This window comes from Alternaria viburni (assembly GCF_023758015.1).
Source record: "Alternaria viburni strain BMP 2772 chromosome Unknown scaffold_7, whole genome shotgun sequence".
NCBI classification, from domain to species: domain Eukaryota; kingdom Fungi; phylum Ascomycota; class Dothideomycetes; order Pleosporales; family Pleosporaceae; genus Alternaria; species Alternaria viburni.
Window position 1 is genome coordinate 1,290,585 of NW_026055776.1, and position 18,943 is coordinate 1,309,527.

The 18,943-nt window shown below is 53.3% G+C and overlaps 6 protein-coding genes across 6 annotated transcripts; 3 read left to right on the forward strand and 3 right to left on the reverse strand.

Annotated features, from left to right (window-relative positions):
- Positions 1 to 982: 982 nt before the first annotated feature.
- On the forward strand, positions 983 to 3,824 carry J4E79_004404 (uncharacterized protein; the record flags this gene model as incomplete). Its single annotated transcript, XM_049353289.1, has 4 exons — positions 983 to 1,422; positions 1,632 to 1,897; positions 2,081 to 3,059; positions 3,221 to 3,824. The coding sequence occupies 4 exons, from the start codon at positions 983 to 985 to the stop codon at positions 3,822 to 3,824; spliced, it is 2,289 nt and encodes a 762-aa protein (XP_049212668.1).
- A 1,118-nt stretch (positions 3,825 to 4,942) lies between these two features.
- Positions 4,943 to 6,469, forward strand: J4E79_004405 (uncharacterized protein; the record flags this gene model as incomplete). The annotated part of the gene is given in 2 exon segments (XM_049353290.1): positions 4,943 to 4,992; positions 5,011 to 6,469. 2 exon segments carry the CDS (start codon positions 4,943 to 4,945, stop codon positions 6,467 to 6,469), a joined length of 1,509 nt encoding a protein of 502 aa, XP_049212669.1.
- Positions 6,470 to 6,544: 75 nt separating this feature from the next.
- J4E79_004406 (uncharacterized protein) lies at positions 6,545 to 7,538 on the reverse strand (the record flags this gene model as incomplete). The annotated part of the gene is made up of 2 exons (XM_049353291.1): positions 6,545 to 7,156; positions 7,239 to 7,538. The coding sequence occupies 2 exons, from the start codon at positions 7,536 to 7,538 to the stop codon at positions 6,545 to 6,547; spliced, it is 912 nt and encodes a 303-aa protein (XP_049212670.1).
- A 445-nt stretch (positions 7,539 to 7,983) lies between these two features.
- J4E79_004407 (uncharacterized protein) lies at positions 7,984 to 10,006 on the reverse strand (the record flags this gene model as incomplete). Its single annotated transcript, XM_049353292.1, has 4 exons — positions 7,984 to 8,981; positions 9,033 to 9,131; positions 9,183 to 9,616; positions 9,672 to 10,006. 4 exons carry the CDS (start codon positions 10,004 to 10,006, stop codon positions 7,984 to 7,986), a joined length of 1,866 nt encoding a protein of 621 aa, XP_049212671.1.
- Positions 10,007 to 10,580: 574 nt separating this feature from the next.
- Positions 10,581 to 11,919, reverse strand: MRP3 (Component of pyruvate dehydrogenase complex, mitochondrial; the record flags this gene model as incomplete). The annotated part of the gene is made up of 2 exons (XM_049353293.1): positions 10,581 to 11,693; positions 11,743 to 11,919. The coding sequence occupies 2 exons, from the start codon at positions 11,917 to 11,919 to the stop codon at positions 10,581 to 10,583; spliced, it is 1,290 nt and encodes a 429-aa protein (XP_049212672.1).
- An 877-nt stretch (positions 11,920 to 12,796) lies between these two features.
- Positions 12,797 to 18,771, forward strand: J4E79_004409 (uncharacterized protein; the record flags this gene model as incomplete). The annotated part of the gene is made up of 2 exons (XM_049353294.1): positions 12,797 to 16,895; positions 16,943 to 18,771. The coding sequence occupies 2 exons, from the start codon at positions 12,797 to 12,799 to the stop codon at positions 18,769 to 18,771; spliced, it is 5,928 nt and encodes a 1,975-aa protein (XP_049212673.1).
- Positions 18,772 to 18,943: the final 172 nt, after the last annotated feature.

Consider the following 18,943-nt stretch of genomic DNA (forward strand, 5'->3'; position numbering starts at 1 on the left):
CCCATAACACTGCGATTGAGAACCCCCCACACGAATATCGACGCAGCTTCAATAACAAGTGGCACAAACGCAGACTCCCTGCGACTCAGCGCGATACCAAGGAAGATTCCATTCACAACCAGTGTTGCGAGCAAGCAGAACCAAATCATTACCCTGACAGGATATGGCATGCACTCGAAGACGGTGTTCATCATGCTGGCGATAGCCAACACCAGGCCTTCGACCATTTTGAGTAGGGCCTCTGGAATCCAGCGGATGAATCGAGCAGGCATTCGAATGCAACTATTATCGTGCTGCCGCATTCGAGCCTGGCTGTTCAAATTCCAACCGACGAGTGGTTTCAAGTCGTTGCCCTCTACATTTTCGGGGCGGGCCGCTGAGACGCCGTGTGAGGATAGATCGGATGATGAGCGCTGAGATGCAGTGTCTTGCTGAAATGTATGTGCAGGTTTCGATCTACCATTCATCAGCCTGCTATAAACATAAGCTGCGCAATGGTCAACCGACTGGCTGTTCTCAGCTTGTGAACGCTCAGTATCCATCGATGCGTCGTGGAGCTTCGAAGTGTTTCGGCTTTACTGGACAGTTCCTGGACACTAATAACGCTACAGTTTCGCAGCCTCGCCGAACGAGTGTCCAAACAAATCTTCTGATGATGGTCGAAGCGCACGCAATTCGTACTTTGGGTGCCTTCCTGACGGACGATTTTGGAATTCCCGTCACGACCGTATTGCCAAAAGACGAAGAGAGCTTTCGGCTCGGTTCGGATAGCTGACGATGGCAGGCTGTCTGCAAGGCATTGTTACCGCCCCCAAACACTCCGCAGGGGTAAGCGCTCAGCCATGGGGTCCTCTGCGGTTCATCCAATAGGAAAACAGCGACCGTAAGCCTTGTGGGGCTGTGTTGTCGCTCAGCTCCCTAGCATCGTCACTCTTCATCAGCTCGGATCCGCAGGAGATTCACGCTCCCTTTGGGTTCGAGAATGGCCGAGGCACTTGCTATAATCGGGCTGGTATCTAATATCATATCTTTCATCGACTTCGGCATCAAATTCGCTTCTGGGGCTCGAAACGTGCGCGATTCCGTTCACGGTACGACTGCGGAGGTTCGAGAGCTTGAACTCATCGTGGAAGACGTTAAGATATATCACGAGCGAGTCAAGAAGCAGCGAACTTCCGGTCAAAAGCTGTCCGTACACGAAGAGCACATTTTGGGCATGGTCCAACAATGCCGCGACATAGCCGAAGAGTTGCGCAAGATTATCGCCCGGCTACATATGCGCCAAGGTCGCTCGAAGACCCTCGAAAGTAGTCGCGTCCTTTTCCAAGGTCTCTGGAAACAACGCGACATCGAGGCTCTACGAGCAAGGCTTGATGCGCTAGATAAGCGCATTCGGGTGAATGTTGAACACATTATCCGGAGGTATGTCAATGGAGATTATAACAGCGTTTTGAGCTGCATACATCCACCTTAATGAAGGGGGAATTGTAACACCCTAGAGCCTGAATCCACGCCGTATCTTTCAATCTCCTTGCTTCATCCTATGTAGTCTGCAGGCCTGTTCAGAGGCTTCCTTGTACATGGAGAACGAATTATTAGCCAGAACCCACGCTGACTTACTTGTCTTTTAGTGATCATCACTCTTCGCTATCAGCCAAACTAGACGCCGTGAAGACGGCTCAAGATGCCTTAGCAATCAGCTACGACGCCAAGCTGGATCAGATTCGAGACGAAATACTCACCCTCGTAGCACAAACTCGCACGAGCGAAGGCGCCACGCATGTCGCGCAATTGACTAGCCTGAAGACGAAGTTTGATGCACTTGGCAAAGAGCACACGGCATGCACCAAGCAAACCGCGACTATACGAAGCCTCTACTTCCCAGTCCTGCGCAGGCGTTGGAGTCAAATTCCCAAAGCTGATAAAGCGTCGAACACATGGATCTTTGACACGGCATTGACTCCCTTCACAGTCTGGTTAGAAAGTACCGACGAACATGATGGACTTTTCTGCATTACAGGCCGGGTAAATATGATCTCTCTAGTGTTTCAACTTCCACTAACGTGGCCGATCTAGGCAGGTAGCGGCAAATCAACTCTGATGAAGTTTGTGACTGGAAATCCTCGCACTTTCGAATGCCTTGAAAGTTGGGCAGGCACGACCAAGCTCTGCACGGCGAGCTACTACTTCTGGAATCAAGGCTACGAAATGCAAAAGAGCCAAGGAGGACTCTTTCAGTCGTTGCTGTACCAGATACTCAAATCTGTACCCAGGCTCATCGAGACAGTGTGCCCACATCGTTTAGAGCACGAAGAGTGGGACGTGGAAGAACTAAAAGCTACTTTCGCGCGCATAGCCACCCAGAAAGATTTGGAAGTCAAGTTCTGCTTTTTCATCGACGGTTTAGACGAGTACAACGGGGCTGAGGAAGACGTTGTCAGCGCCCTGAAATTCCTCTCTACATCAAAGGACATCAAGATCTGTGCCTCGACACGGCCTCGCTCAGTGTTCGAGAGGTTTTTCAACAACACATCTCGCACGTTCGACATTAAGAGCTTTACCAAAGAAGACATGGGACGCCATGTTCAGCGTCTCCTCGGGGAGAATGAGAACTTCCAACGCCTGGCGAATGCCGATACCACGTGCGTATCAATAATGAACGTGATTGCAGACCTTGCGCAGGGCGTATGGTTATGGGTCTTCCTCATTACTCGTGACCTTGTACACGCTGTCGATCGATATGAAGGTGTGGACATGCTGTGGAATATCGTCAATCTCTTCCCAGCAGACCTAGAGGTGTACTTTGAGCGCATGGTCAAGGCTGTTAAGCCTCAGTATCTTGAAGAGATGTCACAAATCTTCTTGATCACGGTCGATGAGCTGCAACCGCTACCGTTATACGCGTTTTCTCTGCTGGAACACCAACGCAAGAACCCCGCCTATGCCACCAACCTCCCCATACGGCCCATTCGCGAAGACGATTTGAGAAGTGAGTATCCCAAGTGGAAATCGCTCATTCGGAACAGATGTAGCGATCTTCTCGTTGTCAATGATGAAGAGTAAGTGAAGCTTCTGGCCATCTACTCAAGTGCTAGACGACTGGAAAGCGATTCTCAAGATGTGGGCATTTCTAGCCGTTGGACGAAGATACATGCAGTGCTTCGGACTTTTCTTAAACCGAGGGACGCCTATTTGTAATTTTCTAACTGTGTCACTCTAGACATCCCTGCTTCCTGGGTCCTACGGTCGACTTCCTTCACCGGACCGTTGCCGAATTCTTGAAGGACAACTACTACAACCAACTACGGGCCAATCTGAAGACCGAGTTTAGCTCCAAATCCACCCTGTGCAGAATATGCCTTGTCATGCTTAAGTCACTACCGGATATTGAAGACAGTAATCGACTGTCGATCGACGAAGTTATAAGCTTAACGGACGAGCTACTCTATTACGCCTACGAAACCGAGAGAACCGACCCTAACCCTACCTCATCCATAGTAGAGGTTCTCGATGAGGTGGATCGCGTCAATACTCACCACGCACGTGGTACAAGAAACCACTGGACGCATGCCCGTGATGCAGTCAACGATAGCGGGTATGATATGTATCGTGAAGGAGGCAACTGCAACTTTCTTGCACTGGCTGTACAAGCCCGCCTCGTCAAGTACGTTCGTGCGAAGTTAGACGCCAACCCAAACAATGCGCGAAAGTGTGGGCGACCTTTACTGGACTACGCGCTCCGTCCACGCCGAACCGAATACATCACCATGGAATACCACTCCAAGCGCGACGATTCAAGTGTGAATGTGGATAGTAAGTCTTGACTGCGCAAAGTGCGTATGAGACAGACACTAATGTCGCACCATCGCCTCTGCAGTGGTTCGGCTACTCCTCGAACGTGGGGCGAATCCAAATCAGCCTGTCCGCCTGAACAACAGCAAGTCAGTTTGGCACCTCTTTTTACTTTCAATGTATGAGACTGCGTCACGTCATCAACGGCGTGGTAGTACAAAGCCTTCAGCAGGTCTCACGAGCGCTTGGTACCAGAGCTGTGAACTACTTATTGAACACGGTGCCTGGAAAGACACCTATGATATCGAGACCGGGTCACAAACAACGGATTATGACATCTTCAATTTTGTATTCGGGTCTCCGCGAGCTGAGGCCCTTGTGGCGCTTATGGATGAGAAGGAGCGGGAGCAGGGGAAGGTCTGGTGCACGGCTATGTAGTACCCTACATAGCACATCGGTATTACGACGAAAGTTGGCAGGATCTCAACACGATGTACACAGCTATCAAGCGTTCCCAGGTGTTGAGGTTCTTCCCCACCATCAGCGGGCCTGAGCAATTAAGATGTAGCTGTACCGAGCGGACCAATGAGCGGCGCGTAACGTATGCAGGGGTCCGGCCTACCTTCCCGAAGTTTAGCGAGCTTAGGGCTGACAGACTGTCCGTTCGTCCTCCAAACTGTCTCGCAACACTCCCTGCGTCTTCTTTGAAACATGCTATTCGAGCCGCTAAGAATCTTCGCAAACCGAGTTGGAGCGACGTCTTCATGTTCGTCACTCTAACTAGACGTCGCTCTCGCTATGCAGCCAGAAGCCAACACACCGAATCAACACGTGACTGCAAAAGCTGCGTACCAACCTGTAAGAGGAGTTGTACGGAGGAAGTCTAAATCAGGGTGCGGAACCTGCAAGTAAGTGGACTCCCCTGTTCAATGACACGGTACTCAACCGATTGGCTGTTTGTTTTGCAGCGATCTGGGTAGAGATCTGTTCCTATGGACGCTTACCGACATCGACTAGAGCGCGAAGAGTCAAGTGCGACGAAACCAAGCCTGTATGCTCTCGTTGTCGCTCCACCGGCCGGACATGCGAGGGTTACGGACTGTGGGGTGGCGGAGGGAACACCTATGTTGAACGATACGGCCGAGTGTCAATGTCGATTCAGAAGCCTCCAACCCAAGTCCTGGGTGTCGAGGAACTCAGGTATCTACAGTTATACAGGATCCGCATCGTTCACACAACTTCCGGTTGGTTTGCTTCGAAGTTCTGGAACTCGATCGTGCTGCCAGCAGCGTCGTCAGAACCGGCTGTTCTGCATGCTGCTGTTGCGCTGAGCGCTGCGCACAGATGCAGTTTCGATTCGGCACAAGCTCCGGATGAGAGGGAAAAGTTCATGCTTCAACAATATGGCAAAGCAATCCAGTCGCTACAGCCGCTGTTGCGGCGTGGAGACAAAGCCTCAGTCACAGTGATATTGGTCACCTGTCAGTTATTTACGTTGCTTGAATACCTCCGCGGGCAATACCAATTGGCCGAATCACACTTACGGAACGGTCTAAAGGTCCTGATGAACATGGCCACGAAGAAAGACCGCTCGCACAATGGCGTCCTCGTAATCAAGCCGGCATCATATGAAAAGAGCATCGACCAAGGCATCGTGCGCAGCTTCGCCACCCTACATATGCAAAATAATCTGTTCGGTTCCGGTCTGGAAGATCTCGATATATTTCTTCAACCGATAGAAAACAACATACCATACCCTACTTTTACGACTATTGAGGAGGCGAAGGACGCTCTTGATGTGCTATTGCACGGCATTGTTCTCATAGCACAACAATATCGAAAGATGGGGCCAGGCACTGAAGACGAAATTGCTGCGGTTACAGCAGCACAAGAAGAGATCACGACCTCTCTTGCGATGTGGCACGATACGTATCTGAGTACACTTCCCTCGGTCGACAGACTAGCCCTAGCTGCCGGGAGGAAACCAGATGAATTGTGGGCGTTCGGCGGGAAGACGCCGCCAGCAAAGCTTCCGACGGGCCGCGAACCGTCAGTCCTCAAATTGCTACTCATGTATCATGCCATGGCGCGCATAATGTGCGGCTGTCTGCAAGTGCACTCTCAGCAACACTACGAAGCGTACACGCCAACGTTTCTCACGATACTTGTGCATGCCATACACATCTTCGAAGAGTACACCTTGGCTAAATCTATACCCGATAACGTCAACCTCCACGATTCGATTGGCGAGTACGGCTTTATTGCGCCTTTGTATTACACGGCTATCAAGTGTCGATACCATCGTATCCGCCTCCATGCTATTCGGCTCCTGCGGGTGATCCCACTGAAGGAAGGAACGTGGGATTCTTTCACGGCAGCGAATATCGCGGAAACGGTTATGGAGCTTGAAGAGCAAGATACTCACTATGGGGATAACGCTGGAGATGGCTTCTCTCTCTCAGAAATACCCAATTTGGAAGATTTGTATAGCTGGTCTTTGATGCCGGAGCATGACATGTTCCACGATGTGGAAGCAACGACAAGAGGAGACCTCACGAACGAAGTCGTCGTCACATGCAGAAGACGGCGACTCGACGGTAGCCCGTATGTCATTACGTTTCACGCCAATCCCAAACCCAGGCACAAGACCGACAAGAAGACACACTCTTATACCTGAAGGGGATCAATACAGCCCAAGAACATCTAATCCTCAACTAGAACCAACCAGTCCAGGGCATCATTCTCCAACATTTTAGAGCTCCCATCCCTCTATCTCTCGCTGCGTCCACGCCCACAACTTCACTCCCAATCCCGTATCCTTGGACAACTCACTCCCCATACCCAACACACCCACAGGTTCATAGTACCGTCCACTCAGCACGCCTTCTGCAGTCGCCGCCCAAACCCCGTTCTTGATTCCTTCCTCCAGCGACCCACATCTCTTAGGCGCCACCTCCCGCGCCAGATACTTGATCTGCTCATCACCTCCCCCGGCGCCTTTATTGAAAATCTCCGTCAAAACGTCACCGGGATGAATCGCCACACTGATGATCTGCGGGTAGTGCAATGCGTATTGGCGCGCGTAAACTACGTTAGCGAGCTTGGATTGCGTGTACTTGTTTACGCCTGACAAGTCAGCCTGAGAGGATTTCAAGGTGTCGAACGTGATGCCGCCGGCTGGTAGAGCGGCTGTGTGAGCGTGGCCCCGCGAGCTAACGGAGACGACGCGGGGTGTTGAGACCGTGGTTTCGGCAGTGGAAAGCAAGGCTGGTGTGAGGAGCTTGAGGAGGAGGGCATGACCGACGTGGTTCGTCCCGAATTGCAGTTCATGGCCTTGAGGTGTAGTGCCCGGGTGGCCGCCCATCTATCGTCGCAGAAGAGCGTCAGTCAACGACAAGACATTTCCAAAAGACGCGACACGCTGGCAGAATAGAAATCGGACATACAATCCCAGCATTCAACATTAAAACATCCAACCTCCCTCCACAACCCTCCACCACTTCCCTCGCCGCTCTTGCCACCGAGTCAAAACTCGCTAGATCGCATTCTACGAATCGAACATCGATGGCCGGTGCGGCGGCTTTGATTTCAGCAACGGCAGCATCGCCATTTGCGAGGTTGCGAGCCGCGATCCAGATCTGTGCTGGGTTTAGGGTGGCGAGGGAGAGGGCGGTGGCTTTTCCTATGCCGCTGTTTGCGCCGGTTATGAGGATGACTTTGGAGGAGAGGGATGGGGTAGACGACATGGTTGCGTGGATCAAGGCGGAGAAGTGTAAGAAAGTAGGAGTCGGAGTATTGGGGCCAAAAGGTGGAAGGTGGATGTGGCGCGTGGGACATATGGTGTATTGCAATTCTTTTATCTATTGCTCCTATCTTTGAGTCTCCGACTTATCCCTCGTTTGTTCCAAAAGAGTTCTTGTGCATTTCCATAATGTATATGATTCGCTCACGTTTTCCGTTGTTCAGGCGTCCCGGGTGTGAGACTGCGGAGGCGGGAAGGCACCGAGACTCCGATGTAGCGGAACGACAGCCTCCGGGGAGCGACAACGAGCTCCCCATGATGCTTAATGATGACTGAATTGCAGCTATTCTTGGATAAAGTGGCTTTTGACAGTTCTAACCACCATCTATCGAGATAGCATCGCTGAAGATCGTGCCCTCCCACATCACGTACCTTCCCCCTCCTCACCATCAACCCACCCTACACAACCTCCCATCCTGCGTAACGATCCCCTCCCTCTTCTTCCCCTCCAAATCCCTAACCTCCCACTCATCGCTCCCTACGCCTCCAATCGCCCAAAACACACCTTCAGGATCATATGCCCTCTTCACCCTAGCCAGCCTCTCATAATTACTCCCAAAAAACGCATCCTTCCACTCCCAATCCTGCGCATCCCCCTCATTGATATAACTCCCACTCCCGGGCGTTACATCCCGCCAACCCTGCATATACCCCTGCAGTCTTTGGTGTCTCTCTGTCAGTGCCTCGTGCAATAAGATGGGTGCTTTGCCGTCCCAATGCGCGTTGGATTCGTAGGCTTGTGCGTGGAGGACTGTGGTGCGGAACGCGGGGTTTACGCTGTTGTTTGGGTTTCCGGAGACGGAGAGCGTGGGCGCGTAGTTCATGCCGTGGAAAGTTAGGGAACCGTTTTCGACGACGTGGCGGATGGCGAGGTGGGAGGTTTCTAGTGTGGAGGGGGTGGAGAAGGTGGTGCGGGGGAAGAAGCGGGATGCTATTAGGGTGTGGCCTGTTGTTTCGCCTATCACTCTTTTGGAAAGAGGCGATGCCTGGTGTGAGGAGTCGTCTTCATACGAGAAAGATGGCGTGAGAGAGCGTTTGAGTGTCGGCATAGGTTGCTGGATACCGAGATCATTGAGCTTCTGAAGCAATGGGCGGACAAATTGCCGATATTCGGTGGTAGTCTTGTTGGGAACCGAAATACTGACAGTAAAGGTAAGACCTGTGCTACTACTGCTTGGGTAGATGAAGCTGTAACCCAGCCCGCCTGCGTCGCATATGGCGATCGAGAACTCCCAGTACGCGCGCATGCCGGCCCAGAAGGTTTCTGCAGAGATTGGAGGCGCACTTGATCCACGGTCTGGTGTTGTTGAGAAACGAACACTGCCTGACGTGATCAAAGTGGCCGGGAATGCTTTGACGACAACGGATGTGATGATGCCGAACGTGCCTGGTCTTTGGTCAGTGACAGTCTGATCCCTTTTTCGATGGGAATAATTACCTCCACCTCCTCCTCTGAAAGCCCAGAACAGGTCTGCGTTTTCCCCTTCATGTGCTTCGACTACCCTTCCATCAGCTGTAACAGCAGTGATGGCGAGCACTTGGTCTGCCGCCAGACCATAGTAGCTGGTATAGGCACTGTGTCCACCACCCTGGAGAAAACCGCCTGCAATACCTACGGTTGAACCGCCTGCAACAATCATGAGCATATTCTTCTGCCGCATTAGTGTAGACCCCTCAGAAGCCTGGGTACCGGCGGCATAAGCAACAGCTTTTCCTGTATACGAACCAGTCGGTGAGGTGTAGTTCGGATCATACGTCATGCCTTTGAGGTTGTGCGTCCAAACGCTAAGGGAATAGCCACCGATGGACTTTCCGTTGAAGTCATGACCTGAGTTCTTGACCACAAGGCGGATGTTCTGGTTCCTAGCAAAGTTGACTGCGAGTTGGATGTGTCTCAACGTAGTAGCTCTGACGACGTACTCCGGCCAACCACCCTGGGTACAGTTTGAGTTTGGTTGTGAGGTTGGTGTGCATGCGTTCCCGGATGCCCATTGGGACATGATACTGGTGGGATCATCGGTACTGTCGTAGTTAGCATGACACAAAAAGGGCGTCGGTTCGTTAGGAGTGAGCTCACTGTAGGTTCATGCCCGCCCAGTTACTCTTGTACTGTTTGCATCTCGCTGCATTGTAGCCCTGACCAGTATAGCAGACGCTGGCAAGCGGTCTAGGCTTCAGTAACACACCACCGAGCGTATCGTTAAAAGAGGTCCAGACATCCTCGCCCGGCCACTCAGCGTCGCCCGGGATGATCTTGCAATCAGCAGGCGCCGCAGCTTGTGATGCACTACCAAAGCGCACTGCGTCATTGCGAGCTGCATCCTCGTTAGTGAGCTGTTCGCGCTCCCAATCAAAATTGAGGGCAATTGCTGCCGCTGAGAAGAGGTAAAAGACGAGAGTAGTATAGAGCATCTTGGTGAGGTCGTGAGTGACAATGTATTGAGGGAAGGACGTAGAGTCGTTGCAGGCAGGCGCGAACGAACTCAATATAGGAAACCACCGCCATCACGACGATGTACAGATAACGTTATCGCTCTCACTCGCTGTGAAGCCAGCCTGTTTGCTCCCCACACACCCTTCCAATGCCTCGTCTGTGGGGCCATACGAGCATGTGGTCGTCGCAGGTGTGGGATGACTGAGCTGTGGTGTTCACCTATTGTCCTGCATATACGTGCCGGCTATATAGCTTACCACCGTCCCGGTTCGCAGAAAGATTTCCAGGCGAGAATCCGGGTCTAGATTTACCATTAGTCCGGGCGTGCAGGGTGATCAACTACGCAACAACAGACGCAAAACAATTCGAAGAAGGGAGATATCTTTTCATACAAGGGGTTATCATGCAATACGACAGTTGGACAAATGATCATGGGGGATAGAAAACGCGCCATCCGCTGTACATAAGATCGTCTGTCCCTGAGATCCAATCTCATCTAGCCCAATAGTAAAGTTACACAGTCGTCCCAAATGCACCGAAAATAGAATCAGATTATAGCATAAGCTCGAGAGGGCTCTCAATGGCCTTCTTGAGCTCGCGCATGAACTCGCCACCGACGGCACCGTCGACAACCTTGTGGTCGAAGCTGCCGGTGATGACAATCTGGTCGTCCCACTCAACGCTCGCTGTGCCATCCTCAGCCTGGCCTGGTACCGCGACCTTCCTTGTTGTGCCAATTGCGACGATGCAAGCTTGTGGGGGGTTGATGACGGCGGTGAATCGCTCAACAGCGGGGTTCATTCCCATGTTGGAGATGGTGATGGTTCCGCCCTGGTATTCCTCGGGCTTGAGCTTGCCGTCGCGTGCGCGCTTGCCAAGGTCCTTGATCTGGGAGGAGATGGATTGGAGGCCGAGTCCGTTGACGTTCTTGACAATGGGGGTCATGAGACCGACGGGGGTAGAGACAGCGACGGAGACGTCGACAGTGTTGTGCTGGCGGATAATGACCTTATCGCCATCCTCGCGCCAGGATGAGTTGGCAGCGGGGACCTTGCGGGCGGCAACAGCGAGAGCCTTGACAAGCAAGTCGTTGACCGAGAGCTTGTACTCGCCGTTAGCTGAGGCGTTGAGGGCTTCGCGGAGCTTGAGGAGCTTGGAGACGGAGATGTTGGAGGCGACGAAGTAGTGGGGGTTCTGCTGCATGCTCTCGCGGAGACGGGTAGCAATGACCTTGCGCATGCTGGTAGCCTCGACGTCCTCGTACGCGGCAGCGGAGGCGCCAGCGGCGGGGGCAGCACCGGCAGCAGGCTTGTACTTCTCAATGTCCTCCTTGGTGACCTGGCCACCCTTTCCAGTGCCCTTGATGGAACCGATCGGGACGCCCTTCTCGAGCGCGAGCTTCTTCGCGGCGGGGGAGACGGCGGGCTGGCGCTGGAGAGCGGTCTCTAGGCGGTCGCCGGTGGACTCAGACTCGATGGCGGCGGGCGCAGACTCCTCCTTGGCGGGGGGAGCGGTCTTGGAGCCAGTGTTCGGGGGCTCGCTGGCTTCGGCGGCGTTGCCCTCCTTGGAGGGAGTGTCGGCCTTCTTGTCACCACCGGCGTCCTCGATGGAGAAGCTCTCGAATGCGGAGACGTCCTCGCCCTCCTCAACCATAACAGCGATGGGCTGTGGAAGTCAGCATGGTGCCCTCGAAAGCTTGTGTACCTCGACTTACGCTTCCAACAGCGACGTCCTTCTCGCCAGCGTCGCGGAGGATCTTGGCGATGGTGCCCTCCTCCTGGAACTCAAAGTCCATCTGTGCCTTGTCTGTCTCGATCTCGACGAGGACGTCACCGGGCGCTATTGAGTCGCCAACCTTCTTCTGCCATGCGCCAATGTTTCCGGCGGTCATGGTTGGGGAGAGGGCGGGCATGCTGATAACGCTGTGCGAGGGGTAGGCTGCGGGCTGCGTTAGCAATGCGATGGCCAGCGGAGTATCTCGTCGCGAGGGATGCGGTGGGAGTGCTCACACTTGGAGGCATAGTAGCGTGCGAGCGCGGACAGGGCTGGTGTGCGTCTGTATACGTGCGTGTCAGCTATGCTCGTCGGAGGATTGTGGGCAATGCCAGGCGGGAGTGAAGCTAACGTACGCGGAGCATCTCGAGGTGGGCAGGGCGCCGCGCAGGGCAATTGACCCCCGCGAGCTCAATTGGCTCCCAGCCCGGGACAGCAGAGTTGTGGTTGCGGGCATTGTGTTGGGATGCCGGGCGCTGAGATTTTACTCCAAGCGACGTGAAATGGGGGAAGACGGGCTTGTCGGGCGAGGGCGACAGGCAGACAGAGGTGAGCGAGCTGGAGGCTCAGGCGCTTAGCGGTCAGGGCTGGAGGAGATGGAAGACTGTTCAACGAAAAGTTTAGTGCAGCTGGTTGGAGACCCGGCGACTAGCGTTCTCTCCCGATGAGGGTCTATGCTGGATGCGACATTTCCCGGCAGGACGCAAAGTGTGGCGCTAGGCTGTGGCTGAGGCAGGCGCGAGTGTGGCGCCTTCCCTAGCCTACCGCGCGGCTGGTCCCAGGTACGTAACTAGCCAGGAGGAAAGACACAAAGTGTCATCTCAGAGCACGACTCGCTCAACGCCTGCACAGACTCGCCCGCTGTCCGCTGCTCTGCACTGCACTGCGCCAGTCCGAGTCACCACTGCCGCGCCCTCACTTTTTCCAATCGCTCCTTCTCCGCCATGGTTGCTGAGGAAGTGACATTCCTACAAACATCCCGGACGTGAACAACTATGGCCGACACCGAACCCCCGCCAGCGCCCCGAGAGGACATGGAGAAGCCCGACATGGAGGAGCAAGATGCACCTGCCGCAGACACAAGAGACGAAGAAGAGGACGAGAGCGACTCCTCAGACGCCGAGTCGGAGCAAGCGTCAGAGCAGGCATCAGAGCACGCCGAGGATACGTCGTCCCCAGCGCCCGAAGCTCCACGGGAAGAGGCGGAAACATCGACACCTGCGCCCGGAACACCAGTCCTCCACGTCCCCAACGGAGGAGACGCGCCGCGATCATCCGAGCAGATCTTCGACCACCGCCTGCCTATCGAGAACCGCCCGCGAACCGACTCGCAGTCCACAGCAGCCACTACGGCCACGCGACCATCCACAAAAAGCTCCCTCGTCTTCGTCGTCACCGCGCTCGAGACAATCGCAGCTTCCAAAGATGCCAGGAAGAACAAGAAACTTGGCGACAGCACCAATGCCGCCTTGTCGGCCATCAAGAACGAGGGCGACCCGGCGCGCATCAACCCCGAGGTCCTCTTTGAACCCCTCCAACTTGCCTCCGAGGCCCCCAACGTCCCCGTGTCCATCACCGCGCTCGACTGCATCGGCAAGCTCATCAGCTACTCCTACTTCTCCGTGCCGGCCGAGCCGCGAGCCGACAACAGCGAGGCCCCTCCTCTGATCGAACGAGCCATAGACACGATATGCGATTGCTTCCAAGGCGAGGCCACTGCGCCCGAAGTCCAACTCCAAATCGTCAAGTCGCTGCTGGCAGCCATCTTGAACGACAAGATCGTTGTACACGGAGCAGGATTGTTGAAGGCTGTGCGACTCACGTACAACATCTTCCTCCTTTCCAAGTCAAGCGCGAACCAACAAGTAGCACAGGGTGCACTGACACAAATGGTTGGCACAGTCTTCGAAAGGGTCAAGACGAGACTTTCTATCAAGGAAGCTCGCATGAACCTGTCGCGCTCATCTTTGAACGACAAGGGGCAATCGAGTGAGAGTGTACAGCCCGAGGAGGGCAGCGCAGAAGACATCACCGGATCCGAGGCCAACGGCGACGATGCAGAGGACGAGCACGATGCCGAAAACGCCGAACCGAGCGACAAGGCAGTCGACCGACACACTGGACCCAAGATCACGCTGCAAAGCTTCGAAAACAACATGAGCTTCAACGACGACCGCATACACGATAATGCGCCAACGCTGGTGACTCGCATCAAAGGCAAAGCTGGGTCTCGACACGTGTCCGGTCAAGAGGGTTCGCCTCATGTCAACACCGAAGAAGAGGAGGAAGATGAGATATTTGTCAAAGACGCGTACCTCGTCTTCAGAGCCATGTGCCGTCTGAGCACAAAAGGTCTGTCAGTGGACCATGCCCACGACGTGAAGTCCCAAGGCATGCGCTCAAAGCTTCTCTCCCTGCACATGATTCACACCATACTTTTCAATAATATTGCTGTATTCGTGTCGCCATATGCCACTATCCGCAGTGGCAGCGACGAGCCAACGAGCTTCATACAGGCAGTCAAACAGTATCTTTGTTTGAGCCTGAGCCGGAACGGTGCAAGTTCCGTGAAGCACGTCTTCGAAGTTGCCTGCGAGATTTTCTGGCAGATGCTTAAATACCTGCGCATATCACTCAAGAAGGAAGTCGAGGTGTTCCTAAAGGAAATCTACCTTGCAACTCTAGACAAGCGGAGTGCTCCTGCATTCCAAAAGCAATACATTTTGACAATATTCGGAAGGCTGGCAGCAGACCCCCGAGCACTAGTAGAGATCTATCTCAACTATGATTGCGATCGCACCGCACTTGACAACATGTTCCAACGCGTCGTCGAACACTTGTCCAAGATCTCCAGCAACCCCGTCACCATCACACCTGTGCAACAGCAAGCGTACCAGGACCAACGAGAGAAGCAATCAAGACAGATGGATTGGCAGAGCCGAGGCACATTACCACCATCACTGACGACTGTCTCCATGAACTCATCACACGACACGGAACACGGCTACCCTCAAGAATATGCAATGAAGCAGGAGTCTCTCGAGGCTCTGGTTGAAATTCTCCGATCTCTCGTCAACTGGGCTCAGCAAGCCCTGCCTGACAACACCAAACCAAACCACCCTGACCTACGACCGTCGCTCGACAATCTTCGCGTATCAACCGATACTAGGCTTGCTTCAGAGTCACCAATGGTCGGAGCAGATTCTGGAACCGTCACGCCGCTTGCCGAGGACGATTACAGTCAGCTCGAGAAAGCAAAGCAGAGGAAAACGGCCCTGACAAGCGCGTTGCGTCAGTTCAACTACAAGCCGAAGCGTGGACTCAAGACCTTGATCGCAGAAGGCTTCATCCCCTCAAATAAACCTGAGGACATCGCTCGTTTCTTTCTCGACAATGATCAGATCGACAAGACGGCACTGGGAGAGTTCCTCGGTGAGGGAGATCCCGAGAACATTGCTATCATGCATGCATTCGTGGATTTGATGGACTTTACCAAGACTCGCTTTACGGATGCCCTGCGGCGCTTCCTCCAAAGCTTTCGACTGCCTGGTGAGGCGCAGAAGATCGATCGTTTCATGCTCAAGTTTGCTGAACGATACATCACCGGCAATCCCAACGCATACGCCAACGCCGACACTGCATACGTTCTGTCATATTCCGTCATCATGTTGAACGTCGATCAACATAGCAAAAAGATGAAGGGTCCACGTATGACACCACAAGACTTCATCAAAAACAACCGCGGCATCAACGACAACGCCGATCTGCCGGATGAGTACCTACAAGGCATATACGATGAGATCTCACAGAATGAGATCGTGTTGAACACAGAGCAAGAAGCCGCTGCAGACAAAGGTCTGCTCAATCAACAACCCACTGGAGGGCTGTCTAGTATAGGACAGGTACTCACGGGTGGTGCTCGCGACCTACAGCGAGAAGCAATCGTACAAGCGTCGGAAGCAATGGCTAACAAGACCGAGCAATTGTACAAGCAGCTCCTCCGAGCTCAACGAAGAACAGCAACAGCTCTTCCAGTTTCCAAATTCATCCCTGCATCCTCATCCAAGCACGTCGGACCCATGTTCGAAGTCAGCTGGATGCCAATTTTGACTGCTCTCTCCGGCCAAGCTCAAGACCACAACATTGAGATTGTTCGCCTCTGTATCGAGGGCATCAAACTAGCAATTCGGATATCGTGCTTGTTTGATCTAGACAGCTCGCGACAGGCTTTCGTAGCTTTCCTCTCGCGCTTCACAAACCTCTACAACGTAAGCGAAATGAAGGCTCGGAACATGGAGGCATTGAAAGCCTTGATCGAGATTGCACAGACGGAGGGAAACCTTCTACGTGAATCTTGGCGCGAGGTCCTCACATGTGTTTCTCAGTTGGATCGTTTCCAACTCATCTCAGCCGGTATCGATGAACGCGCCGTACCGGATGTGCTCAAGTCAAGTTCAGGCACTACGCAGTCGCGTAAGAATCTCAATATTCCAGCCAACCGTCGAAGGCCAACATCACAGTCCAGCACCATGAGCTTCCAATCCGAAGTAGCCGAGGAGAGCCGATCCACTGATATTGTTCGAGGAGTAGACCGCATCTTCACCAACAGTGCGAACCTCTCTGGTGAAGCTATTGTGGACTTTGTCAAAGCCCTTGTTCAGGTCAGCTGGCAAGAGATCCAGTCTTCTGGGCAGAGCGAGTCTCCGCGTACCTACAGTCTGCAGAAGCTCGTGGAAATCAGTGGCTACAACATGACGCGTGTGCGCTTTGAGTGGACCAACATCTGGCAGGTTCTTGGCGCTCACTTCAACGAGGTCGGATGTCACACCAACACTAACGTCGTATTTTTCGCTCTCAACTCATTACGGCAACTCTCCATGAAGTTCATGGAGATTGAGGAACTGCCCGGTTTCAAATTCCAGAAGGACTTCCTCAAACCCTTCGAGCACATTATCAACAACGCCAACGTTGTCTCGGTCAAGGACATGGTGCTACGCTGCTTGATTCAGATGATCCAAGCGCGCGGCGAGAACATTCGGTCTGGTTGGAAAACCATGTTTGGTGTTTTCACCGTGGCCGCCAGAGAGCCCTATGGTATGCCTTTCCTGAAGTTCACTTGTACAATTACTAATAAGCAGCAGAGGGCATCGTGAACCTTGCGTTTGAGAACGTCACCCAAGTGTACAATACCCGTTTCGGTGTAGTCATTTCCCAAGGCGCATTTGCAGATCTCATTGTCTGTCTGACTGAATTCTCGAAGAACTTCAAATTCCAAAAGAAGTCGCTACAAGCAATAGAACTGCTCAAGTCATCTGTACCGAAGATGTTACGGACGCCCGAGTGCTCTCTATCCGCCCGTGCTGGGTACCTAAAGGATTCTGAAAAGGGCTCTTCGATACCGAAGCAGCCCAGTCGACAAACCCAAGAGGAGCAATTCTGGTTCCCAGTTCTATTCGCCTTCCACGACGTCCTCATGACTGGGGAGGATCTGGAGGTTCGATCAAGAGCCTTGAGCTATCTCTTTGATACCCTGATCAGCTATGGAGGCGACTTCCCAAGGGATTTCTGGGACATGCTTTGGCGACAGCTTCTATACCCCATCTTCATGGTTCTGAAGTCAAAGTCCGAGATGACAAAGGTTTTGAACCACGAAGAGCTTTCCGTTTGGCTATCGACAACGATGATCCAGGCTCTGCGCAACATGATCAAACTCTTTACCCACTTCTTCGATTCGCTAGAGTATATGCTCGACCGATTCTTAGATCTCCTCGCCCTCTGCATATGTCAAGAGAACGACACCCTAGCACGCATCGGCAGTAATTGTCTACAGCAGTTGATTTTGCAGAACGTCCAGAAATTCCAGGCAGATCACTGGAGTCAGATTGTCAAGGCATTCGTCGATCTCTTCCAAAGGACCGAAGCAACAGCACTATTCTCCGCTGCGACGAGCGGCTCTTCGGCACAAAGTACTTCGACGAACGGTACCGGCAACTCATCGGACTTGACGACACCTACGGGAGAAGGGCCTCCCGGCGAATTGTCGCTTCAAACACCTGCTGAAGAACCAAAGTTGGACAATGCGCTCGGTATCAACGGTCTTTCAGGCGCAAGGCGACCGTCGCTGGTGACGTCGGACTCCGCTAGCATTAGTGGCGGAGTGGAGCAGCGTATGCCATCCCCGCTACCCAAGCGTCAGACACAAGAGCTAGAAGACTACCGTCCCGAGAACCAAGATCTTCAGCAACCACCTGTTGTCGTAACTGCTGCTCGCCGTCGTTTCTTCAACCAGATCATCACCAAGTGCGTTCTTCAACTCCTCATGATCGAGACGGTTCAAGAGCTCTTCACAAACGAAGCCGTCTACGAGAAGATTCCTTCTGGCGAACTGCTTCGACTTATGGCTGTACTCAAGAAGTCTTACCACTTCGCCAAGCGCTTCAACGCCAACCGTGACTTGAGGTCACGCCTATTCAGGGAAGGCTTCATGAAGCAACCACCAAACTTGTTGAAGCAGGAAAGCGGATCTGCGTCGGTGTACGTCAGCATCCTATTCCGAATGTACCACGACACATCCAACGATCGCGCCGCATCACGCGCTGATACCGAAGCTGCCCTGATCCCTCTGTGCGAAGACATTATTGCCTCATACGTCGATCTCGATGAAGAGACCCAACAACGCAACATTGTTACGTGGCGTCCTGTCGTCGTGACCGTATTGGATGGATACACTGGCCTGCCCACCACGGATTTCGAGAAGAACGTGGACCTTTTTGCGCCGCTTGTTGTCGGGCTTCTCGGCACGGAGATGGCACCCGATGTGCAGAGAAGCGTACAGGCGCTCGTTGGGCGCATCTTTGAAACAAAGCTGGGCATGGAGAAGGTGCCACTCATGCCGGCCATCAGTCGGAGTCCACGAGGTAGCTTTGTGGGTAGTCCATCCCAAAGGAGAGTCAGCAAAGGTGGACGGTAGAGTGATTCTCCGTCCCACATCTTCATTCAAGGTTTCCAGGCTCAGCACTTGCTGATGTTTATTTTGTTCTTCAGGTCTGATTCGGCAAGCTCTGTCCACTTGTCAGCTCAGCACCTTTCTGTTCTTCTTTTGGATCTAAAGCATTACCACTGAGGTCTGGAAGTCTCCAGGA